Source organism: Bos taurus, chromosome 10 (genome assembly GCF_002263795.3).
Source record: "Bos taurus isolate L1 Dominette 01449 registration number 42190680 breed Hereford chromosome 10, ARS-UCD2.0, whole genome shotgun sequence".
In the NCBI taxonomy this organism is placed as follows: Eukaryota; Metazoa; Chordata; class Mammalia; order Artiodactyla; family Bovidae; genus Bos; species Bos taurus.
The window spans coordinates 37,108,552-37,133,323 of NC_037337.1; the positions used below are offsets into that span (position 1 = coordinate 37,108,552).

At 37.5% G+C, this 24,772-nt stretch overlaps 1 protein-coding gene across 28 annotated transcripts in view; it reads left to right on the plus strand.

Moving 5' to 3' along the window:
• MGA (MAX dimerization protein MGA) overlaps positions 1-24,772 on the plus strand; it is a 148,831-nt gene that overhangs the window by 89,185 nt on the left and 34,874 nt on the right. For all 28 annotated transcript variants that reach the window (XM_024997621.2, XM_059890463.1, XM_024997622.2 and 25 more), the window contains 4 exons: positions 4,648-4,779; positions 4,993-5,097; positions 5,839-6,506; positions 10,052-10,400. In XM_024997621.2, coding sequence (XP_024853389.1) covers positions 4,648-4,779; positions 4,993-5,097; positions 5,839-6,506; positions 10,052-10,400 — 1,254 coding nt within the window. The remainder of the gene's footprint in view (positions 1-4,647; positions 4,780-4,992; positions 5,098-5,838; positions 6,507-10,051; positions 10,401-24,772) is intronic.

Here is a 24,772-nt window from a genome sequence, read left to right on the forward strand (position 1 = left end):
ATTTGAAGAGACCCTGATGCTGAGAAAGATCGAAGGTGGGAGAAGGGGACAACAGAGGATGAGATGGTGGGATGGTATCACCGACTGAATGCACATGAGTTTGAGTAAGCTCTGTGAGGTGGTGCTGGACAGGGAAGCCTGTTGTGCTACAGTCCATGGGGTTGCAAAGAGTCGGACACGATTGAGCGACTGAACTGAAACTGAAAGTCTGGGTCTCAAGTATTTGTTTCTTGGGGAAGGATTTTCTCTAAGGACAAACATTTCAAGATGTGTAGGTAAGCTAAGTTGGGAATTACTTTGAGTAGTGTCCATGTGCCATTGACCTCTCTACTGTTAAGGCTTTAACAAAATAAGTATATTTAAAATAAATTTGATCTTTGTGTTGATATTTTTCGGAGAAGGCAATGGCACCCCACTCCAGTACTCTTGCCTGGAAAATCCCATGGACGGAGGAGCCTGGTAGGCTGCAGTCCATGGGGTCGCTAAGAGTCAGACACGACTGAGTGACTTGACTTTCATTTTTCACTTTCATGCATTGGAGAAGGAAATGGCAACCCACTCCACAATTCTTGCCTGGAGAATCCCAGGGACAGCGGAGCCTGGTGGGCTGCCGTCTATGGGGTCACACAGAGTCAGACACGACTGAAGTGACTTAGTGGTAGCAGCAGTTGATATTTTTAGGATCACTTGATACACCTTTTTGTGGGAAGATGGCAGTTCAAAATATTAGCAAATCCAGACAAGAAGATATGTAGGGAAAACAGTCTGTAAATTTGATTGTCCTGGTCTAGATTTTGCATGTCTGCCTACCTATTTGGCTGTATGGATACATTTTTAACAACTTAATTCCTTTCTTTCTGTTTTCTCTGTAGGCTCAAGTAGTTTTTGTCTGTAATAATAATATGTTTCTCTTTTCAAAGCACTACAGTATCTGATTTTATCCTTTGTTTAGGATTCAGTGTGACTTGAATTTCTGCGATATTTTGCATTCTGCTCCACTCTGGTTCCACTCTGCTCTTCCTCCCCACCTTTCCTAGTTAATTCCTACTTATTCTAATTTAAGAATTACACTCTCTGTACAGTTTTACCAGGTTGCCTTAGGCTTTTCAAGTATCGTTCCATTTGCCTCTCACAGGATTTATTTACCCTATTGTAACTACTAATGAGTCAGTTGGGAAAACAACACAAAAGCTCCATGAGGTCTGGGAAATGTCTTTGATCTCTGTCCTCATCTGTATTGCAGAGCATTTGAAAGAGAAGGTACAGTTAATTCTTAAAACATAAAACTCAGTGCAGTGGATTGATACTTCACTGATGAGAAAGCAGAAGCTAAGAGAAATTTAGCCCAAAGTCAGGATTAGAGAACAGTTTTTTGACCCATATTAACCTGCCTGCCAAAGCAGGAGACGTAAGAGACACGGGTTTGATCCCTGGTTTGGGAGGATCCCCTGAAGGCGGGCATGGCAATCCACTCCAGTATTTTTGCCTGGAGAATCCCATGGACAGAGCAGTGTGGTAGACTACAGTCCACAGGGCCGCAGAGAGTCGGACCCAACTGACAGTGGCAGCACACAGGCACACGTTTTTCTCCCTAGTTGATTGAAACATGAGGAAAATACTTCATTGATGTTCATTTTAATCACATTATGTGATTCAATAAAATAAGCATGATAAAATGATACTTATTTTAAAGAACTAGAATTATAAACTAAAGCCAAATTGCCATCTCTGTTTATTAAGTTTTATGTGGAGTATATACAAATCAACCTTAAGAGAACTTGAAGCTTGTAACCTGACCAGTGTCTTCACCTTGCAGGAAACGAGTACTATGTAATAAGCTTTTTATTGGAAACCTGTACCTGTGACTTCTAGTAGTTAATACCATGATAGTTGATGCCTTCAATTTCTTATTTCAGTTTTGTTCAAATTTAGGTTAAATGCTTTCCTTCTCAGTAATATGAAGCCAGTAATTGTACAAACAAGGAAATCCAGATTAGAAACTTGTCACTAGTAACAGAAAAAATTCAAATTTAAGAACAATAGGATATAGATTTATACCAATAAGATGAGGACAGTTTTAAAAGTCCAGTGATATAAAATGTTGATGAGGATGTGGATCAGCAACGACTTTTAACGCTATTGGGGAGAGTATAAATGGAGAGTTAATTGGCAGTCTAGTGAACAACTTCCCAACTAGTGCAGTATTGCATGTGGTTATCCATGATTGTGTGACAGGTATGCTCTTGAAACACTTGATCTCAGAGTGGCCCGACAAGACCACGGGAAATTAATAACTGTAACTGGTTGCCTCTAGCCATAAGCAGCCTCATGTTTATTCCAGTTTGTTATGTAATTACTGTTTTCTTATTTCCCATTAAATAAGAAAGATTCAGAATAACTAGGTGTATCAGTTAGAATTCTGAATTGCAAACATCAGAATCCACTCACTCTGCAGGTGAAATAGAATATAAATTTATTAAAGAATATCAGATGATTTACAGAGAGAATCTCCTGAAAGGCAGAAAAACAGACTCTAGGACTATGCAGTCAGGAAAAATGTCCAAAAAAAAAAAAAAAGGAAAAATGTCCAAATTATATTCCCTGAGACTGCAGCCATGATATTAAAAGACGCTTACTCCTTGGAAGGAAAGTTATGACCAACCTAGATAGCATATTGAAAAGCAGAGACATTACTTTGCCAACAAAGGTCCATCTAGTCAAGGCTATGGTTTTTCCAGTGGTCATATATGGATGTGAGAGTTGGACTGTGAAGAAAGCTGAGCGCCGAAGAATTGATGCTTTTGAACTGTGGTGTTGGAGAAGACTCTTGAGAGTCCCTTGGACTGCAAGGAGATCCAACCAGTCCATTCTAAAGGAGATCAGTCCTGGGATTTCTTTGGAAGGAATGATGCTAAAGCTGAAACTCCAGTACTTTGGTCACCTCATGCAAAGAGTTGACTCATTGGAAAAGACTGATGCTGGGAGGGATTGGGGGCAGGAGGAGAAGGGGACGACGGAGGAGAAGGGGATGACAGAGGATGAGATGGCTGGATGGCATCACTGACTCCATGGACGTGAGTCTGAGTGAACTCTGGGAGTTGGTGATGGACAGGGAGGCCTGGCATGCTGCGATTCATGGGGTCACAAAGAGTCGGACATGACTGAGCAACTGAACTGAACGGAACTGAACTTAAGAGCCCATACAAACAGTCTCACAACATTGAACAGTTACTACCATTTTCAACATAGTACACTGAACACAGTATACTACAGCTAGGACATTGATTACTTTTACCTCTAAAAGTTCTTAACTTGGCCAAATAGTATCAACCTCGTTAACACAATTCTGCATAGTATTCCTTTGCTTATGGTCCTCTCTTCTAGATTGGAGCCTTTTATGGCTACATCTGTGTTTTAACACCTCTCTATTGAAGAGGTGGGGGTTATAATGTGGAAAAGTAATAGCTTTTGGAAAGGTTCTCAGAATATTTTGGGCAGCCACATGTATGTCAAACAGTATCCAGTAAATTAAAGATGAACATATCCCATTATATAGCAATTCCACTCTTGGATAAATGCCATAAGGAAAAGCTAAATACACTAGAGAAACTTTCATACATGTTCATATTTGTGATAGACTTTTTTGTACAAGATGTACAATTACCCTGCAGTATTTTTTGTAATAGTTTAAAATAGGAAACAGCTTAATTCTCATCAAAAGGAGAATGGTGAATAAATGAGAGTCATTCATAATCTGGAATAGTGTACAACAGTGAAAATAAATCATGTAGAGATACACCTGTCAACATAGACAACTCTTTGATGTAAAATGTTAAAGAAAAAAAGGTAGAAACATAGGTAAAATATATGCTTTCCCAATACCTACAGATAAGCCATAATATTTATAGGCTCCATTAACCATAAATATCTTAATAATAACTAAAGAATTAGTAGCCTTCACCAGGCCAGACGCTCAGACTATTGTATGTTTGTATTAGAGGTCCTAGAAAATCTCTGGGGTATAAAGTATTAAAGTACAAAAAGTCTGAAGTCTGCTGTGTTTATGTATTAGTTATCTATTGCTGCTTAACAGATTGCTACAAACCTAGTACCTTAAAACAACACATTTACTGTCTCAGGGTTCAGTGGGTCAGGTGTTAGGCCATAGCCTAACTGGGTCCTCCTTTTAAGGTATCACAGGATTGCACTCAAGATGTGAGTCTTGTCTCCTCATCAAAGGTTTGAGTGGGGAGGGATCTGCTTCCAGTTTCCCTCAGGTTGTTGGCAGAATTTTTATCCTTGCAGCTCTAGCAGGATGGATGATAACACTCACTCTTAGATTATCACATATACATACATAATCATGTACATCCTATCCCTTTTGCCACTGGTTAGAAGCAAGTCACAGGGCCCACCAACATTCAGGATAGAAAAGGGAGGATTTTGTAAATATATAATACCCAGGAAGTGAGGATCATGAGGCCACCTTGAAGTCTGTCTGCCACTTTCAACTTTTATTTCATCATTTCTGGTCTCCACTTATTCTTTATTATACCCCTCCCTCCCCCCTCCACCCCAACCAGAGATTAAAAAATACCCAATATGAAAAAAAAATACCCAATATGATTCTTTTTTTTTTTTTTGTAGTGGGCTTAAAATTGAATTCAGTGGACCCAACAATGAGCATTGATCTTAAGTACTTGGGAGTACAGCTACCTTTGGCTCCAGCCACTAGCTTTCCATTCTGGAACCTTACCGGAGCCAACCCTGCCTCTCCTGGTGAGTGCACAGTATTTGTAAACTCAAACAAGTTTGTGATAAAAATAAAATGCTACCATTGTTAGAGACATTTAGGATACTCTAATTAAATCCTTTATCTAGTGGTGAGTCTTAACTATAATTTATACATTTTAGATGAAATCTTAGTAATTAATTAGATATTAAATATTGGCTTCCTTGAATTTTGATCGTCTTTTACTTTTACTTTTATAGATGCTGGATTTCCCTTTGTTTCTAGGACAGGGAAGACCAATGATTTCACCAAGATCAAGGGATGGAGGGGAAAGTTTCATAGTGCTTCTGCATCTAGGAATGAAGGTAGTCAGCTTTTTAAAAATTTAAAAATACATTCTGAAACATGTGGCCAAAGACTCTTGTTAAAAGTAAACCTTGGTTATTTTTCTTTATCTCTTCTTTCGATGCTTTAAAATAAACTGAAAATAATTATCTTGCCTTTTTTTGTTCATTTTCTGTGTCTTGTAGTCCCTATCCTGGGTTTCAGTCCCTAACCATGTCAGACTTAAATAATTCTTGCAGCCTTTTCAAACTACACTTCCTTTCTATTCCTACAGTTATAAAAAGCATCATCGTCAAGCATTATTTCAGAACTGTATACTTTAGAGCTGTATAGTGATTTCCAATAATGTTACAGTACTTCAAAATAAACTTCTAAATCCAATCTGAAATCTAAATTTTGATTGTGTGTCTGTTGGTCTCCTTTCTTAGTGCTTTTCCTTTCAAACTGCAGTTGTTTGCAGTTACACTCTAACTAGATAAATTTATTGTTTATTCAATATAATTTTTCTCCTCTTTGAATCTTTGTACAGTATTATAATAGTGTAATGCTTGTCTCTGTTAAACTTGCTTTTTCTTGTTCCTTAAAAACTAAATTTTATACTACTGTTTTTGTGCCCTTAACTTTTTCCCTTCTGAGGAGGGACCGTTTGGAAGATCTGGTAGCTTATAAATGAATGCTCCTGGCCTTTTTAAGTGTATTTTTCTAGAGACATAAATATCTGTCTTACATTTCTTTAAATATCTGTTTATCTTTATTTCTAGGTGGAAATTCTGAAGGTCCATTGAAAAACCGTTCTGCTTTCTGCAGTGATAAGCTGGATGAATACTTGGAAAATGAAGGCAAGCTGATGGAAACAAGCATGGGTTTCTCTTCTAATGCTCCCACGTCGCCTGTGGTATACCAGCTTCCCACCAAGAGTACCAGCTATGTTCGAACACTTGATAGTGTGCTGAAGAAGCAGTCTACCATTTCCCCTTCTACCTCTTACTCTTTGAAACCTCATTCTGTACCCTCTGTCTCTCGAAAGGCAAAGTCTCAAAACAAACAGGCAACTTTCAGTGGCCGAACTAAATCATCTTATAAATCCATTTTACCATACCCTGTTTCACCAAAGCAGAAGCACACTCCTATGATTCCAGGAGATAAGATTACCAAGAATTCTTCAAGCACCACCTCAGAAAACCGGGTGAATAACTTGATTGTGCCAACTTTAGATGAAAATACATTTCCGAAGCAAATTAGTTTGCGGCAGGCACACCAGCAGCAGCAGCAACAGCAACAACAACAGGGATCTCGCCCTCCAGGCTTGTCTAAGTCTCAAGTGAAGCTAATGGATCTGGAAGACTGTGCACTTTGGGAAGGAAAACCAAGGACCTATATCACTGAAGAGCGAGCAGATGTATCCTTAACAACTCTGCTTACGGCTCAAGTAGGTACCTTTTGTTTTCCAAAAGCATATTAGTCTTGTCGAGAAAGAATTAGGTCGTTAGAAGAAATGGGAATGGGGCTTTTTGGCAGGAGGATGGGGTGTTCAGTTACCTTAGTGACAGCTAAGGAAATGTCTTCCACATTTGTTCTTTATCAACTAGATATCAAGTGTAGATTCCTCCTACCAGCAGAGGGAGACTGTACAATCATGCTTTTGAATTGTCCCTCTCCTTTATAAAGGCAGCTGACTATTTTGAACATTTTTAATTTCATTCTCCAGCATGTGGGCAAGTACATTTACTGGGCTTGTTAAAAAGAGCTTTGAAAACTCTGCTTAAAAGGTATTAAATCCCAGAAAATGCCCCAAATTATCAACCTACAGAGAAAATGGTTTTGTCTTTTATAAAATTATATATTAAGAAATTTTCATTAATTGTTGATTCACCTATGGTAACATAGGTGAATGGTATGTTAAAGCCTTGGTGCATGTGAAATGATACAGGAGCATGTGGATAAGTTTTCTGTCATGAAATTTCTGTAGTTTACCTTCCATATTTTAAATTCTGTGACTATATTCTAAAGCTGAAGATCATCAGATATTGGGACTAAATATAAATTTTATCTTTTATAATCAATCATTCCTAAAGACTTTTCATTTTCAGTTCAGTTGCTCAGTCGTGTCCAACTCTTTGCGACCCCATGAATCGCAGCACACCAGGCTTCCCTGTCCATCTCCAACTCCCGGAGTCCACCCAAACCCATGTCCATTGAGTCGGTGATGCCATCCAACCATCTCATCCTCTGTTGTCCCTTCTCCTCCTGCCCTCAATCTTTCCCAGGATCAGGGTCTTTTCCAATGAGTCAGCTCTTTGCATAGGTGGCCAGAGTATTGGAGTTTCAGCTTCAACATCAGTCCTTCCAATTTATCACTCAGGACTGATCTCCTTCAGAATGGACTGGTTGGGTCTCCTTGCAGTCCAAGGGATTCTCAAGAGTCTTCTCCAACATCACAGTTCAAAAGCATCAATTCTTCTGTGCTCAACTTTCTTCATAGTCCAACTCTCACATCCATACATGACCACAGGAAGAACCATAGCCTTGACTAGACGGACCTTTGTTGACAAAGTAATGTCTCTGCTTTTTAATATGCTGTCTTGGTTGGTCATAGCTTTCCTTCCAAGGAGTAAGCGTCTTTTAATTTCATGGCTGCAGTCACCATCTGCAGCGATTTTGGAGCCCAGAAAAATAAAGTCAGCCACTGTTTCCACTGTTTCCCCATCTATTTGCCATGAAGTGATTGGACCATATACCGTGATCTTTGTTTTCTGAATGTTGAGCTGTAAGCCAGCTTTTTCACTCTCCTTTTTCACTTTCATCAAGAGGCTCTTTAGTTCTTCACTTTCTGCCATAAGGGTGGTGTCATCTGCATATCTGAGGTTATTAATATTTCTCACAGCAATCTTGATTCCAGCTTGTGCTGCTTCTAGCCCAGTGTTTCTCATGATGTACTCTGCATATAAGTTAAATAAGCAGGGTGACAATATACAGCCTTGACATACTCCCTTTTCCTATTTGGAACCAGTCTGTTGTTCCATGTCCAGTTCTAACTGTTGCTTCCTGACCTGCATACAGATTTCTCAAGAGGCAGGTCAGGTGGTGTGGTATTCCTATCTCTTTCAGAATTTTCCACAGTTTATTGTGATCCACACAGTCAAAGGCTTTGACATAGTCAATAAAGCAGAAATAGATGTTTTTCTGGAACTCTCTTGCTTTTTTGATGATCCAACAGATGTTGGCAGTTTGATCTCTGGTTCCTCTGCTTTTTCTAAAACCAGCTTGAACATCTGGAAGTTCACGGTTCACATACTGCTGAAGCTTGGCTTGGAGAATTTTAAGCATTACTTTACTAGTGTGGGAGATGAGTGCAATTGTACAGTAGTTTGAGCATTCTTTGGCATTGCCTTTCTTTGGGATTGGAATGAAAACTGACCTTTTCCAGTCCTGTGGCCACTGCTGAGTTTCCCAAATTTGCTGGCATATTGAGTGCAGCACTTTCACAGCATCATCTTTCAGGAGTTGGAAAAGCTCAACTGGAGTTCCATCACCTCCAGTAGCTTTGTTCATAGTGATGCTTTCTAAGGCCCACTTGACTTCAAATTCCAGAATTTTGGCTCTAGGTGAGTGATCACACCATTGTGATTATCTTGGTTGTGAAGCTCTTGTTTTGTACAGTTTTTCTGTGTATTCTTGCCACCTCTTCCTAATATTTTCTGCTTCTGTTAGGTCCATACCATTTCTGTCCTTTATCGAGCCTATCTTTGCATGAAATGTTCCCTTGGTTTCTCTGATTTTCTTGAAGAGATCTCTCATGTTTCCCATTCTGTTGTTTTCCTCTATTTCTTTGCATTGATTGCTGAGGAAGGCTTTCTTATGTCTTCTTGCTGTTCTTTGGAACTCTGCATTCAAATGGGTATATCTTTACTTTTCTCCTTTGCTTTTTGCTTTCCATCTTTTCACAGCTATTTGTAAGGCCTCCTCAGAGAGCCATTTTACTTTTTTTTCATTTTTCTTGGGGATGGTCTTGATTCCTGTCTCCTGTACAGTGTCACGAACCTCCGTCCATAGTTCATCAGGCACTCTATCAGATCTAGTCCCTTAAATCTGTTTCTCACTTCCACTGTATAGTCATAGGGGTTTGATTTAGGTCATAGCTGAATGGTCTAGTGGTTTTCTCCACTTTCTTCAATTTCAGTCTGAATTTGGCAATAAGGAGTTCATGATCTGAGCCATAGTCAGCTTCCGGTCTTGTTTTTGCTGACTGTATAGAGCTTCTCTGTCTTTGGCTACAAAGAATATAATCAATGTGATTTCAGTTATGCATGTATTATTCTGTTCTCTTTTTATTAATTACCATAGAGCAAGGGTCAGTAAACAGTTTCTGTAAAGGGGTAGATAGTAAATACTTTTGGCTTTGTAGGCCTTACAGTCTCTGTTGCAGTTTCTCAACTCTGCTATTGTAATGCCATAGATGTTATGTAAATGAGTGGACCTGGCTGTGTTCCAATGAAACTTTACTTATGAAACAGACTGAATTTGACCCCTGGGCCTTAAGTTGGTCAACCCCTGCTCTATAGCATTATGTGTGATGTCTATTGAGAATAAATTCATCCTTGTTGATATTTTGGCTCATAATTAATTACAGTATTGGAGAAGGGAATGGCAGTTTACTCTAGTATTCTTGCCTGGAGAATCCCGTGGACAGAGGAACCTGGCAGAGTACAGTCCGTGGAATCGCAAAGAGTCGGACCTGGCTAAGTGACTAACGCTAACACTGATTAAAATATCTGTTCTTTTATCTGTGCTATGTATTTTAGAATGGGAGATAGCTCAGACTTCTGGTTATATTCCTACTTTGTCTTCTGAATTTGCATTAATCTGTTACTGTTTGTACTGAGTGCTCAGAGTAGAAGGTGGCAGACCAGTATATGATTGTAACTTGTTAGGGGATGATTTAGTAGATTTATAATTGTCTACTCTTAACTTTAGGCATCTCTCAAAACTAAACCCATCCATACGATCATAAGGAAACGAGCGCCTCCATGCAACAATGACTTCTGTCGATTGGGGTGTGTATGTTCAAGTCTAGCTTTGGAGAAGCGCCAGCCTGCTCACTGCCGCCGACCAGACTGCATGTTTGGCTGCACCTGTTTGAAAAGAAAAGTTGTACTTGTTAAAGGGGGATCCAAAACTAAGCATTTCCAGAAGAAGAGTGCTCATCGTGATCCAGTATTTTATGATAATTTGGGAGAGGAGCAAAAAGAAGAAGGAGAAGAGGGAGTCAAAGAGGAGGAAGAACAATTGAAAGAGAAAAAGAAGAGAAAGAAACTAGAGTACAGTGAGTATCAATTAAGAATTAAGACAGTACAGTTTTTTTTCCAAATAGTATGATTATTTGAAAATGTATGTCGGATATAAATTACTTTAATCTTCTTAATCAGTGATCTCATAGGAATTTAGTTCTTATTATTCTTAAAATGCTCTTTGTATATGGCATGTGTGATGTACATAGACCTGCACTCATATGCTTTTTTTAAATTGAAATTTTCTCTTGAAGATAGCTCTTCTGTGTTAAATTCGAATCTTCTCTCAATTTCATTTTTTCCTTTTCTACTATATCTTTTTATTTTGTTTAAATAGATTGACTAATTTCACCATGTAATTAGAGAGTTTCTTGCTTCTTAGTTTATTGGTAGATTCTTTAGTGTTTGAGCCACCAGGGAAACCCTTAGTTTATTAGAGGGTTAATATTCCATTGTTGGCAGTTTATGTTTACATTTGCTGCTGTTTGCCATGTACTTTCTTCAGTCAGATTGGATGATTAATATTTTGATATATATCTTCTTCCAGTATTTTCTGTTCATCTACATGTATGCATATATATATTTTTATAGAAATGAAACTTCTGTATGTATAGTAACTTTAGAACTTTCTTATCATAAAATCATGTTCTGCTTTCTGTATTAACAACTGCGGCTCTATAATTTTATTTTTATTAGCTTTGTATTTGAAGAAGGCAATGGCACCCCACTCCAGTACTCTTACCTGGAAAATCCCTTGGACACAGAAGCCTGGTGGGCTGCGGTCCATGGGGTCCCTAAGAGTGAGACACGACTGAGCGACTTCACTTTCACTTTTCACTTTCAGGCATTGGAGAAGGAAATGGCAACCCACTCCAGTGTTCTTGCCTGGAGAATCCCAGGGACGGGGGAGCCTGGTGGGCTGCAGTCTATGGGGTCGCACAGAGTCGGACACGACTGAAGTGACTTAGCAGCAGCAGCCGCTTTGAATTATTACAGTTCTTTTGGTTGGATATTTAGCTTTTCTGGGTTTTCAAATAGTATGGTAATGAACATTCATGTTCAGTATAGGCTATTAAAAGTGGAATTGCTGTGACAATGAGGATTTTTAAACATTTTTAAATGTTGCTACAGTTGTACCAACTACACAATTACCAGTAGTTGGATAGTGCCAGTTCTATATTCTTGTTAGGTATTAAAACTGATAGGCAGAAACTGATGTCTTACCTTAAATTTACATTTCTGTAGTGATAGGTTTATTGAATATGTCATAAACTGTAAATGGCTTTTTCAAATTGTTTGCTAACTTTCATTGGAGTGGCTTTGTTTTTTTCCCACATGTTTCCAAAAGCTTTATTTTTTCCAGGTTGTAATTTTGTAATTTACATTTTAATTTTCTTCAGAGTTCTTCCCATCTCCCTTAGGCAAAGGAAAATCTGAGATGACATAGTTAAGTCTAGTCTCTTCTTTTTATGATTTTGGTTTTTTGGAATCTTATGTAGAAAGTCTTTCTCTATCCTCAAGATTTAAAAAAATTAGATTAATAAATGGTCTTAAAAAATTAAATTTTTGATATATCTGGAATTTATATCAAATTTGGAGTAGGGCATCATTTCTCCCTCAAATGGCTAGCCAGTTGTACTATTACTTGTTGAGAATAAATACTTATTGGTTTAAAATGTCATCTATGGAAAAAAAAAAAAGTCATTTATGATACAGGAAATGAAAATATACCAGTGTTTGGGTCTGTTTTTAGTTTCTGCTGTTCATTTTGTGATCAGTGCCAGGCTGTTCTAATTGCTGTTTCAGTATTCAAATAAGGTACTCTACCTTCATGAACTTCTTATAAATATGATTTTAAAAGTTTAGAATGAAATATAATACAAAGTTATTAATTTAGTTTTTCCCATATCTTCTTATTGAGTTTACCCCCATCTTCCACTTACAGCAATACTTTTCCATTTCAAAGCAACAGAAGTAAGTTACAAAAACCACAGCAGGAGGAATACAGTATATCTGTTAGGTTTATTACTTTGTTTTCTTGGTAGAGACTTTACCCTGTATTTCAATTAGAATTAAACTCCAGAAGCCAGCCAATTACTGAAATATATTTTGGTTTTCTCACTGGGATAGTCCTTAATAAAAGACATTGTCTACTATGTTCTAGGAGCCATTAAATTTCTTGTACTGTTAGGGAACAATGGGGAAAGGAGGAGAGATATTTTTGTAATGATTGCTTTGTAAAAGGAGTAGAAATAGGGAAGAGTTCTTGGAGACAGAAGTGTTGTTGAGACTGAACATAAAGGTAAATATAGAAACTGGAAGAAGTTGAAATCTATCAGTGTTTTGCGAAAAGATAGGTGGAAAATGAGAAAAAAAAATTGCTGATGATTAAAAGGAGTTGGAGAAAGTTAGGAGAAAATGAAAGAGAAATTACTGGAAGAAATGATGGTAGAGGGCCTTCCCTGGTGGTGCAATGGTTAAGACTCCACATTTCCGCTTCAGGGGACACAGGTTTGATCCCTGGTCAGGGAACTAAGATCCTGTAGTCTGTGTGGTGTGGCCAAAAATAAATAAATAAAAGTAATAGGGTAGAGTAGAATAGAACAGGAAGAAGTAGTGATAGAAAATGTCTCAAAGCTGAAGAATATGACATTTCTGATTTAAGGGGCCACTGAGTACCAGGCAGTTAAGAATTTTAAGGTGACTCTATGTAGACACGTTCTTCTGACATTTCAGAACACTGAGAGTGAAGAATATATTCTGAACTCTTTTTAGAAGAAGACACTTTTCCTGGGAAGGATTTTGAATCAGTTTGGTATCAAAGAGATCATCAATAACACTGGATATTTGAGTAATATTCTTAAAGTCAGAGTTGAATAGGAATTGGATGAATTTTTAATCTTAACAGCCTTGGCCAAATTATAAACCATAATTTATAATTATGCATGAAATAGAGATACATTAAAATATCAGGATGCAAGAAGTTGATCTCTTACAGATTCTTGGTTACTTTCTTGAGGTTGTGCTCCAGAAAATGAAAAAAAAAAAAACAAAAAACAAGAAACATGAGATAACTTCTAGTGAGTTATGAACACAGTCCAAGAGAAAACAATCTTAGGATGACTACTATAGAGCAAGACTATAAAGCAAGCCGTCTAATTTAAAATAGAAAAATCAGAAGATGCTGAGAAGACTACCTTCAAGAGTATATTAGTTTTATTTTAAGAAATGACATGGTTAAGAACCTGGATGATTCATGATTAGGTGAAAGTATATGTCAACTTCATCAATTAAAAAAAGAATTGAAAACACAGGAAGGAAAAGATTTGTACAGGAAAATTATGGTCCAACTATTCTATGAACCAGCACAATTTTTGGTTAGTTTCAAGCAATTAAGAGTAAGAAAAGAAGGACTTCCTATTAGTCTACTGGGTGGGAATCCACCTTCCATTCTGGGGAACACTGGTTCAGTCCCTGACCTGGGAACTAAGATCCCACATGCTGCATGAATAATAATAATAATATTAATAAATTAATAAGAAAAAAGAATCTATTGGACAATTTAAACAGATTTAGTGGTATAGGATTACATTTTCTTCTCCTTAGGGGTCAGTCACATTAGTTGATTCTACAAGGATTGATAGGGCTTCCCTCATAGTTTGGTAAAGAATCCACCTGCAGTGCAGGAGACCCCAGTTTGATTCCTGGGTTGGGAAGATTCCCTGGAGAAGGGATAGGCTACCCACTCCAGTATTGTTGGGCTTCCCTTGTAGCTCTGCTGGTAAAGAATCTGCCCTCAATGCGGGAGACCTGGGTTTCTGGGTTGGGAAGATCGCCTGGAGAAGAAAAAGGCTACCTCCTCCAGTATTCTGGCCTGGAGAATTCCATGGACTGCATAGTCCATGGAGTCCCAAAGGATCGAACACAATTGAGCTACTTTCACTTTCTTTCACAAAGATTGATCACGTAAGCATAATTGACTAAGCAGATGTATGGATGTTTTGATGTTTAGAATTGGCACATACAAATTGTTGAAGTTCCAAGTTTTTAGGATAGAAATTAGTACCACAAACCATGATAATGTGAAAGTAGCTCTATAGCTGGAGAAGGCAATGGCACCCCACTCCAGTATTCTTGCCTGGAGAATCCCATGGGCAGAGGAGCATGGTAGGCTGTAGTCCATGGGGTCTCGAAGAGTCGGATAAGACTGAAGTGACTTAGCAGCAGCAGCAGCTCTATAGCTGATAAAAGTTGAGATGTGGAACAAGTTTAGGATGCTAATTTCCTTATCTTTCATCACACTGAGTCCCTAGCTAATCACGGAGTTGAGTATAAAGTGTTTTATTTAGGATTATTGAGATAACTACCAAAACTGAACACAAATGGTTGAAAGTAGTCACTTATGGGACTCTGACACCGTGTGGTGGAAGACTTCCCTTTCATTTTTGTGTCATTTTGTAGTTTGAATTTTTAGTGTTTTTGAATTTATTCTACAGTTAATGTGTAAATTAAAAATTAGTGTTTTTGATGTGTGAAATTTAGGCATTTAACAATTGGTTTTTTTGGTCATTAAATTTTTTTCTGTGATTAGCAGCCCATTAATTCATTGATGTGGACAGAGGGATGCTAACATTATTAGATAGTTTTTATGAAGAGCACTCTCTAAGGGTTATGTTATTTAAATCTTGCAACTTTTCGTGATAAGGAGGTTTCTCCATTTTACAAATACACTAATTGAGTGCTTAAGCATTTGAGTGGCTTGTTCCTCAAGGTCACATTGCTGTTAAGTGAGCAATAGGGATTTGAACCCAAGTTTTCCAAATCTTTGTGTTTTTTCTACTGTGTAAGATACGATTTCTGAAATTTGGCCTTCACTCTTATCACCTGTTTACTCTTTTGTTTGTCTAAAAATACTGCAGACAGTATAAAAGCACCACTTAGCTGCTGTGGGGTGGTACCATGACAGAGGATAAAAATCTGGTATTCCTGATTTCTCAACCTGCTTAGAATTTTGTTGGAAATGTGTACCTGCAAGTTAACTTGATGTAAAGAGAAGATCAGTAAAATTGATATTTGTAGGAAACTGATTATGAAAAATGGAGAATATACCAATTATCAATATCAGGAATGAGAAGTGACATTACTACAGACTTTCAAAGGATAATAAGGAAATATTAGAAACAACTTTATAGTGATAAATTGGACAACTTAGATGAAATGAAAAAGTTTTTTTGAAAGACTGCAAAGTTGTCAGACTCATGAAGAGGAAATAATTGCTTAGCCCTATACCTGTGAACTTGTAATGAAAACTCCCACAGTGACATGAGTTCCAGATATCTTCATGGTGACGTTTGCAAAACTGTTTAAGGAAGAAATAATATCCAGTCTCTACAAACAATCCATAAAATGGTTCATTCTGTGAGACCAGTGTTACCCTAATACTCAAACCAGTTATGAACATACATAAAAATTATAAATAAAAATTTAGCAAGTCACATCTACGTATATTTTAAGGATAAATATGTCATGGCCTAGTGGGATTTATCCCAGGTCTGCAGGGTTGATTTAACATCTGAAAGTAATTACTGTAGTTCACCATTACCATAACAAACTTTTTCTTTTTTATAACAGACTCTAAAAAATATATATATATATCTCATATGATTGCAATAGATATTTTGAAAAATTGGGAAAATCCATTTCCGATGAAAGTCCTTAAGCACACTAGCAATAGAAAGAAACTTCCTCAACCTGATAAGGAGCATCTATAAAAAACTTGGCAGCCAACATACTAATTTTGGTACAAGGCTGGGTACTTCCTCCCAGAGATTAGGAATGAAGAAGATTGTCTTCTTGCATCATGTCTGTTTAACATCATACAGCCTAGCCAGCCAGTAAGGCACGAAAAAGAAAATGCATCCAGGTTGGAAAAGAAGAAATAAAATTGGCTTTTTCATAGATAGGGGAATTCTAGGAAATCTACAAAACTACTAGAAGTGTAAGTTAGTTGAGTGAGGTTACAGCATTCAGCAATATCAAGATATAGTATATTTGTATATATGCCAGTGAACAACTTGAAATTGAAGTTAAAAATACCATTTAAAATAGTATACAAAGAAATGAAATGCTTAAGGATAAATCTGACTAAAGTTGCAAAAAAAGAAAATCCTTTATACTAAAAAAGTGCTGAGTGCATGCATGCGTGCTAAGTCACTTCAGTTGTGTCTGACTATTTGCAAGCCTGTGACTGTGTGGCCTGCCAGGTTCCTCTGTCTGTGGGATTCTCCAGGTAAGAATGCTGGAGTGGGTTGCCATGTTTTCCAGGGTATCTTCCCAACCCAGGGATCAAACCCACATCTCTTGCATCTCCCGCATTGGCAGATGGATTGTTTACCACTGTGCCACCTAAGTAAATGGAGAGGTACACAGTTTTCATGCATCAGAAGATTCTTGGTAAGATACAGTTTTCCTCAGACTGATTTATAGATTTGACTCTGTTCCAGTCAAAACCTCAATAGGCTTCTTTAGGTAGAAATTGGTGAGTTGTTTCTAAAATTTATATGGAAAATAAAGGACTTAGAGTAGTCCTTTGATAAACAAGGACATAGTTGGTAGACTTATACTACCTGATTTTACTGTAAAGCTGATGTAATTGGGAGAAACAAAGACACTCACAAGCATACCTCATTTTATTGTAATTTGAATATATTGCAGTTTTTATAAATTGAAGGTTTGTGGCAATTGATGTCCAGCAAGTCTGTTGGCACCATTTTTCCAGCAACGTTTGCTCCTTTCATGTCTCTGTGTCATATTTTGGTAATTCTCACAATATTTCAGATTTTTTCATTATTAGTACACTTGTATAAATTGTACCAATACAAGATGGCAAACTTAATGAATGTTGTGTGTATTCTGACTACTCTAGCTACTATTTCCCATCTCTCTCCCTCTGCTTGACCTCCCTGTGTCCTGAGACACAACAGTAATGAAATTAGGCCAATTGATAACCCTACAATGGTCTCTAAGTTTTCAAGTGAAAGGAATGGTTTTACATCTCTCATTTTAAATCAAAGCTAGAAGTGATTAAGCTTAGTGAGGAAGGCATGTCAAAAGCTGAGATGGGCTGAAAGCTATGAAGTGCTTTCACCAGTTAGCCAAGTTGTAAATGCAAAGAAAAAGTTCTTGAAGGAAACTTAAAGTGCTACTCCAGTGAACATATGAATGATAAAAAAGCAAAACAGTCTTATTGCTGACACTGAGAAAGTTTCAGTGGTTTGAATAGAGTATCATACCAGTCACAACATTCTCCTAAGCTAAAAGCCCGTAATTGTTTTGAATTCTATGAAGTCTTCTGAGAGAGGGTGAAAAGTTTGAAGCTAGCTGTGTTTGGTTCTTAAGGTTTATGGAAAGAAACTAGCTCCATGACATATAAAAAAATGCATGGAGAGGCAGCAGGTACTGGTATAGAAGCTGCAGCAAGTTATCCAGAAGATCTCACATACAGCAATGACTGCTACACTAAACTGCGGGCATTCAATGTAGGCAAAACAGCCTTATGATGGAAGAAGATGGCATCTACAACAGTTTTGTCAGTTTTTGCTTCATGTATTTTGATGGTCTGTCATTAGGTGTATGAATGTTTGTAAATATTTCTTCTGGATGTATCAAACATTTTATTAGTATATGACACCCTTCTTTGTTGGGCTTCCCTGGTGGCTCAGATGGTAAAGAATCTGCCTGCAATGCAGGAGACCCAAGTTTGATCCCTGGGTCAGGAAGAAGGGAATGGGCTACCCACTCCAGTATGCTTGCCTAGAGAATTCCATGGACAGAGAAACCTACTGGGCTACAGTCTCTGGGGTTGCAAAGAGTTGGACATGACTGAGTGACTAACACACACATCCTTCTTTGTCTGTTTTTTTGATTTGATGTTTACTTTGATCTTAGTATAGCCATCCCTATTCTTTTCTGGTTACTGTTTGCATGGATTATCATTTTCTGTCACTTTCAGCCTGTTTGTGCCTTTGGATCTCAAAGTGAGTCTCTTGGTGACAGGATATATAATTAGATCATGTGTTTTTTTTTGTTTTTTTGTTTTTAATCAATTCTTGCCAGTCTTTCTTCTAATGGAGATTTTAATCTATATTTAAAATAGTAATCTATAAGAAGGATTTTCTGTCATTGTGCTGTTTGTTTTCTGTATACTTTATAACTCCTCGGTTCCTCGGTTCCTGCATTACTGTATTATTTTGTTTTTAGTTGGTATTTTGTTGTGAAATGTTTGAATTTTTTTCTCATTTCCCTTTGTGTGTTTTGTGTAGCTTTTTAAATTTTTTTGGTTACCATCAGTTCAGTTCAGTTCAGTCGCTCAGTCGTGTCTGACTTTTTACAACCCCATGAATTGCAGCACACCAGGCCTCCCTGTCCATCACCTATTCCCGGAGTTCACTCAAACTCAACGTCTATCGAGTCGGTGATGCCAGCCAGCCATCTCATCCTCTGTCGTCCCCTTCTCCTCCTGCCCCCAATCCCTCCCAGCATCAGAGTCTTTTCCAATGAGTCAGCTCTTCACATGAGGTGGCCAAAGTATTGGAGTTTCAGCTTTAGCATCATTCCTTCCAGAGAACACCCAGGACTGATCTCCTTTAGAATGGACTGGTTGGCAGGGGTTACATTTACCATCCTGAAGTTATAACACTCTAAATTTGTATCAACTTAACTTGACTGACATTAAAAAAAACTCTGCTCCTTTATAGCTATACTTCCACACCTTTTGATTGTTAATGTCACAATGTTACATATTTATACATTGTGTATTCAGAAGCAAATGATTTTTTAAATGCATTAATTTCTTAAATTATGTAGAAAACAAAATTTAGAGTTATAAACTAAAAATAACAATAATACTAACTTTCATACTAATGATTTTTCCCTTTAAATGCATATTAGTCTCAAATTCTATAGAAAATTTAGAGTACATTTACAGAATATGTTATAATAATACTAAATTCTCTCTCTCTGTCTCTGGAAGGACAGTTCTGCTACATTTAGGTTTCTTGGTTGATAGTATTTTTCTTTTAACACTTTGGATAGATCCGATCACTGGTGGCCTCCAGAGTTTCTGATGAGTCATCTGCTCATATTTTATTGAGGATCTCTTGTAAGTGATGATTTGCTTCTCTCTTTCTGCTTTCAAGATTCTTTGTCTTTCTCTTTTTAAAGTTTGATGGTATCACCCAGGTCCTTAGGTTCTATTCACTTGTCTTTAATCTCTTTTATTCCTGTTTCTTAGACTCCCATGATTCCCATGGTGCTATCTTCAAATTTACTGATTCTTTTTTTTGCCTGTTTGAATCTCCTTTTGAGTCCCTTTAGTTAATTTTTCATTTTAGTTACTGTGCTTTTTAAGCTCCAGGATTGCTTTTTGGTTTCTTTTCAGGTTTTGTGTTTCATTATCAATATTTCCATCTTTTTCACATGTTATTTTCTTGACTTTCTCCACATCTTCCTTGATTTTTTTGAGTATCTTTAAGGCAGTTATTTTAAAGTCTTAGGTATATCTGTCTTTTGGTCTTTTTCAGGGATGGTTGATTTATTTTTTTTCTTTGAAATGGGCCATACTTTTTTTTTTTTTTTTTTTATGCTTTGTGATGTTTTGTGAAACACTGGACATTTGAATCTAATAATGTGGCAACTTGAAATCAGATTCTTTTCCTTCGGATTTTTTTGTTGTTAACTTTTTTTGTTTTTTTGACTCTTGTAGGCTGTCTTTGTGTCAAGCCTTTCCTTAGGCATTCATGTGTGTGCTTAGTCGCTCAGTTGTGTTCGACTCTTTGCGACCCCAGGGACTGTAGCCCTCCAGGCTCCTCTGTCCATGGGTATTCTCTAGGCAAGAATACTGGAGTGGGTTGCCATGCCCTCCTTTTGGGGATCTTTCCAACCCAGGGATTGAACCCAGGTCTCCTACATTGCAGGCAGATTCTTTACTGTTTGAGCCACCTGGGAAGCCCAAGAACACTGGAGTGGGTAGCCTATCCCTTCCCTAAGGCAGTTTCCTGAACAGGAATCACACCAGGGTCTCCTGCATTGCAGGCAGATTCTTTACCAGCTGAGCTATGAGGGAAGCCCTAGGCATGCAGAGTCCCTTTCTAATTTTCCTTGTATATGCAGGTTTTTTTTTTTTTTTTTTCCCCAAGTGTTCTAGTCTTTAGTGTCTATCTCCTGTAAAGGGGGATGAGTGAAAAGTGAAGAGAGGAAAGGGTGCTGTCCCTTTAAATCCCCCTGGAAGTTACCTAAGACAGAAGGATAAGGCCTTGCAACCAAGTGGGTAGCTTCAATAGCAATGGCTTCCTGCCTCTTTGCATCTCTGTGGCCAGAGGCAGCAGTCAGAGCAGAAATCCCTGATATTTAGAGGACAAGGTCTTTTCTGCCCACCCTGGCTCCCACTGTGTTGTAAGCTGCTCCAGGAACATGTGCACAGCTGCTTGCCAGGTGACGAGGTGATGAGGAATGAGTAGCTGGTATTGTGCCAAGAACTGAAATTGAACCTAATGAAAGTTTACTGTCCCAGTCCTCCCCTGAAAGGTGCAATTCTTCATCAGACTCCAGAGTTTCAAAATATATCAGATTCTGCCAGTACAGTTATTGTTCACATCTAGAATCATGTATCTTGGTGCTGCCTACTCCATCATCTCCCCAGAAACTTCTGTGTTCATTCTTAAACAACAACAACAAAAACCCCAAACCCAAAAAACTCCTAGCAAGCAAAACTGAATATTGTAATGGTGTTTCTTCTCTTTTTCATCTGTAATTTCATTGCAGTTCTAATCATTGCAATCCTAATCAAAATTGTGACAACTTTTTATGTGAAACTTGAAAAGCTGATTCCAAAATTTATATAAAAACGCACCTAGAAATAGCCAGGGCAGTCTAGAATAAGGCGGGAGGTCTTGCTTGCTAAATGTCAAAAAAGTTATAGAACTCTCATTTTAAGATGGGATGGGGACTTCCTTGGCAGTCCAGTGGTTAAAAACTTCATGCTTCAAGTACAGGAGGCAAGGGTTCGATCTCTGGTTGGGGAACTAGGATCCCACATGCTGTGTGGTATGGCCAACAACAAAAAAAAGATGCTTCTGGCTTGAGTATCAACTGAATAGACCAGTAGACAAAATAGAGAGGCTGCACTAGACTCAAACACATGAACAGTTGATTTGACAAAAATGGCAGAAGAGTAAGGAAAAGGATGATCTCTTCAGTAAATGTTGGTGGAATCATTGAGTATCCATATGGGGAATATATGAAACTTTATTCCTCACGCTATACATAGAGATAATTTCTACATAGATTACAGACCCAATTGTCAAAGCCAGGCAATACAACTTTTAGAAGATAATGTTTTTAAAAATGTGTGTGTGTATGATCTCATATTAGTAGAAGGGTTCTTAAGCGTGACAGGAGAAATAATCAGTCCTTTTTGGGACTGATTGTCCTTTTGGGTTGGCCAAAATGTTCATTCAGGTTTTTCCATAATATCTTACAGAAAAATCCAAACAAGCTTCTTGGTTAAGCCAATATCTTTGATGAATTAAAAATGAGAAACTCAGGTCTTAAAGACATTAAATGCAAGTGAAGATGTAAGCTACAGTGAGAAAATAGATACTTGCAATATTTAGGGACTTGTATCCAGAATATATAGAGATATCAGTGTAGATTAATCAGAACTAAGCAGTCCCATTTAAAAAAGGCCCAGAGGCTAAGACTGTGCTCCCAGTGCTTTGGGACCTGGGTTCGATCGCTGGTCAGATAACTAGATCCCACATTCCACAACTGAGATTTCACATGCAGCAACTACAGAGTTATCATCCCGTAACTAAAGATCTACATGCCACAACTAAGATGCAGTATGGCCAAATAAGTGTAAAAAATTTTTTTTAAGTGGGGGCAAGTCTTTTAGAGGCACTTGAGGAGGGATGTTGACCATCTCATTTATAATTGGAAATGCAAACTACATCCACAGCAAGATTCTACTGCATGCCTGCAAAAATGGTTATAATTAAAATTCTCTGATGATATCAGCTCTTAAGAAATGGGAGCTTTGATGTACTGCTAGTGGGAATGTAAATTGGTATAAGCACTTTGGAAAGTAGTTTGACAGTTTCTGCTGGGATTGGTGACTCACATGCCCTTAGTCTAGTAGGTTGACTCCAAAGTAACCAGCAGAACTGCATTCTACAACAGTGTTTTGGCACAATGACTCACAGTAACTAAAACCTGAAAACAAACCCAGATACCTGATAGCATTAGAATGAATAAATAATAGTATGAATAATCAGTGGAATAATATATACTACAGTAAAAATAAGTGACTTACATGTAGAATATAGATATATTTTAGAAAATTGTTGAGTGAGAAGGAAAAAGGCAAGGCAGGGAACACATCTCTGTAATTAATTTCAAAAGCAGACAAAATTAAGCTGTGATGTTTAGTGGTGATGTTTGGTGTTAAAAAGGAATGCAGAGAGGTGGCTAATAATTTAAGTGAGTTGCTTGTAGGAAGGAATTATGAGAAAGGCACGCAAAGGCTTCTGGGGTTTGTGGCGATATTTCATTTTTTAATCTTTATAGAGTTTACATGGTTGTGTATTTGTTAATATGTATTGCTATTAAGTTGTATATACATTGTTTCTGTACATATGGGTATTATATTTCACAATAAAGAGATTTAAAATGCCTTCAGAATGGGAGGGAGATGAATATAGTATGCTGATTGTTAGCATAGCAGTTTTCTGGGACTTATATGCCCAACACTTCATTCATGGAGCAAGTACTCTGGGCACTGCTAGGAGTGAGAGGAGTTAAGATATAGACAGTTAAAACTAAGTCTGTCTGTAAGAAGTTACTGTCAATTTGATGAACAGGTAAACATGTAGATATATATTTATGGTAATTTTAAGTGCCACAATAACAAAAGTGCCATGTTTTAAGTATCATGAACAAAAGGCTTTTTGAGAACTCAGAAGGCAAAATGATAATGCTACGGAACCTTGGGAAGATGGTGTGTATTAGAAAGCATTTGAATAGAAAGAAGGGGATATTACTTTTTTCTTGAAACAGGTTTCTGTTCTTGGCTTCTGTGAATATATGCTACTCTGGCTCTCCCCTCAATGTGCCTTTGCTAGTTTCCTTTATCTGGGTTTCGGATGAAAGGTAGGAGTATCTCAAGTGTATTGTGAGGGGGAAAGAGAAGCGTTCAGTCTTGGATTCCAGACTGTGTAAAGGAGTCAAGCGGGGTTAAGGAAGTGTGAGGAAGTGGACTGTTGTTCTAGGTCTTGTGTGGAGTCTGTCCATTTTCATGGCTTCAGGTGTAGTCTCTGCCAATGGTAGTCTTAATTTTTAATGCTTACCCTAGTTACTGTCATTCCAATCTTAACACTGTCCTCAGCAGAACTCAATTCAATAGATTTTGTGAACTCTCCTATTTACTGGAGCCACAATTTCTGTTTTATCCACAAAATTTAGAGTTGTTTTTGATTCTCTGTGAGGAATTAATATGTTTAGACATTTTAAGAGGTTTTCTTTGGAAGTATTGTGAAGTTATGAGCTATTATTTTCAAAAGAAAAAAAAGATGAAAAGGGTTCTTAGTAAATCCTTAGTTTATGGAGGCTTAGAAAGTCCTTAAAAGATGATTGAAAGAGGCAAGACAATATTGCTTGACCTGAAGCCTTTTATTTTTGTAGTAAAATTAAAATGTGTGAAATAATTCATAGAACTAGACAACAAAGCTTTAACCAAATAAGTGATAGAGGCTCTGTATACACCACCTTTTTGTAAGGGCACCCTGGTTACCCTTTTAAAAATTGCAACCATCCCCCTTAAGATATATACTCATACATACTCACTAAACAGTTTATCAATACTTCTCTGGGCTTGGTTTTTTCTCATAAGCACTTGAAAATCCAACATATTTTCATTATTTTCCCTGTTTATTGACTGTCTTACCCTCTTCCCTCTACAACTTAAATATAACCTACATGAAAGCAAGATTTTTTGATCAGTTTTGTTCATTACTGTGTCTACAAAGTCTGATACATATGAATGTTCAAATATTTGAATACCTGACTGAATACTGGGGTTTTAACAGCCTTTGTGAATTATGTGATAAGTAAGCTAAGTTATAAAAGTTGGATAACAGAGGCTGCTAAGTAGCTAATGAATTAACTCAGTCACATTCTAGCTCAGGTATTTTCCCCCTTTGTGTTTTTTTAATCTTTAAGCCTTTATTCAGTATTTTATAGTTATACCCTGAATGATGTTAGACTTAGGAGACTTATAGACAAAATTATTCATCAGTAATTGGGTCTTAGTGTTCAGAGCAAATGGACTTCTTATGAGATCAGGTAGCAGTTT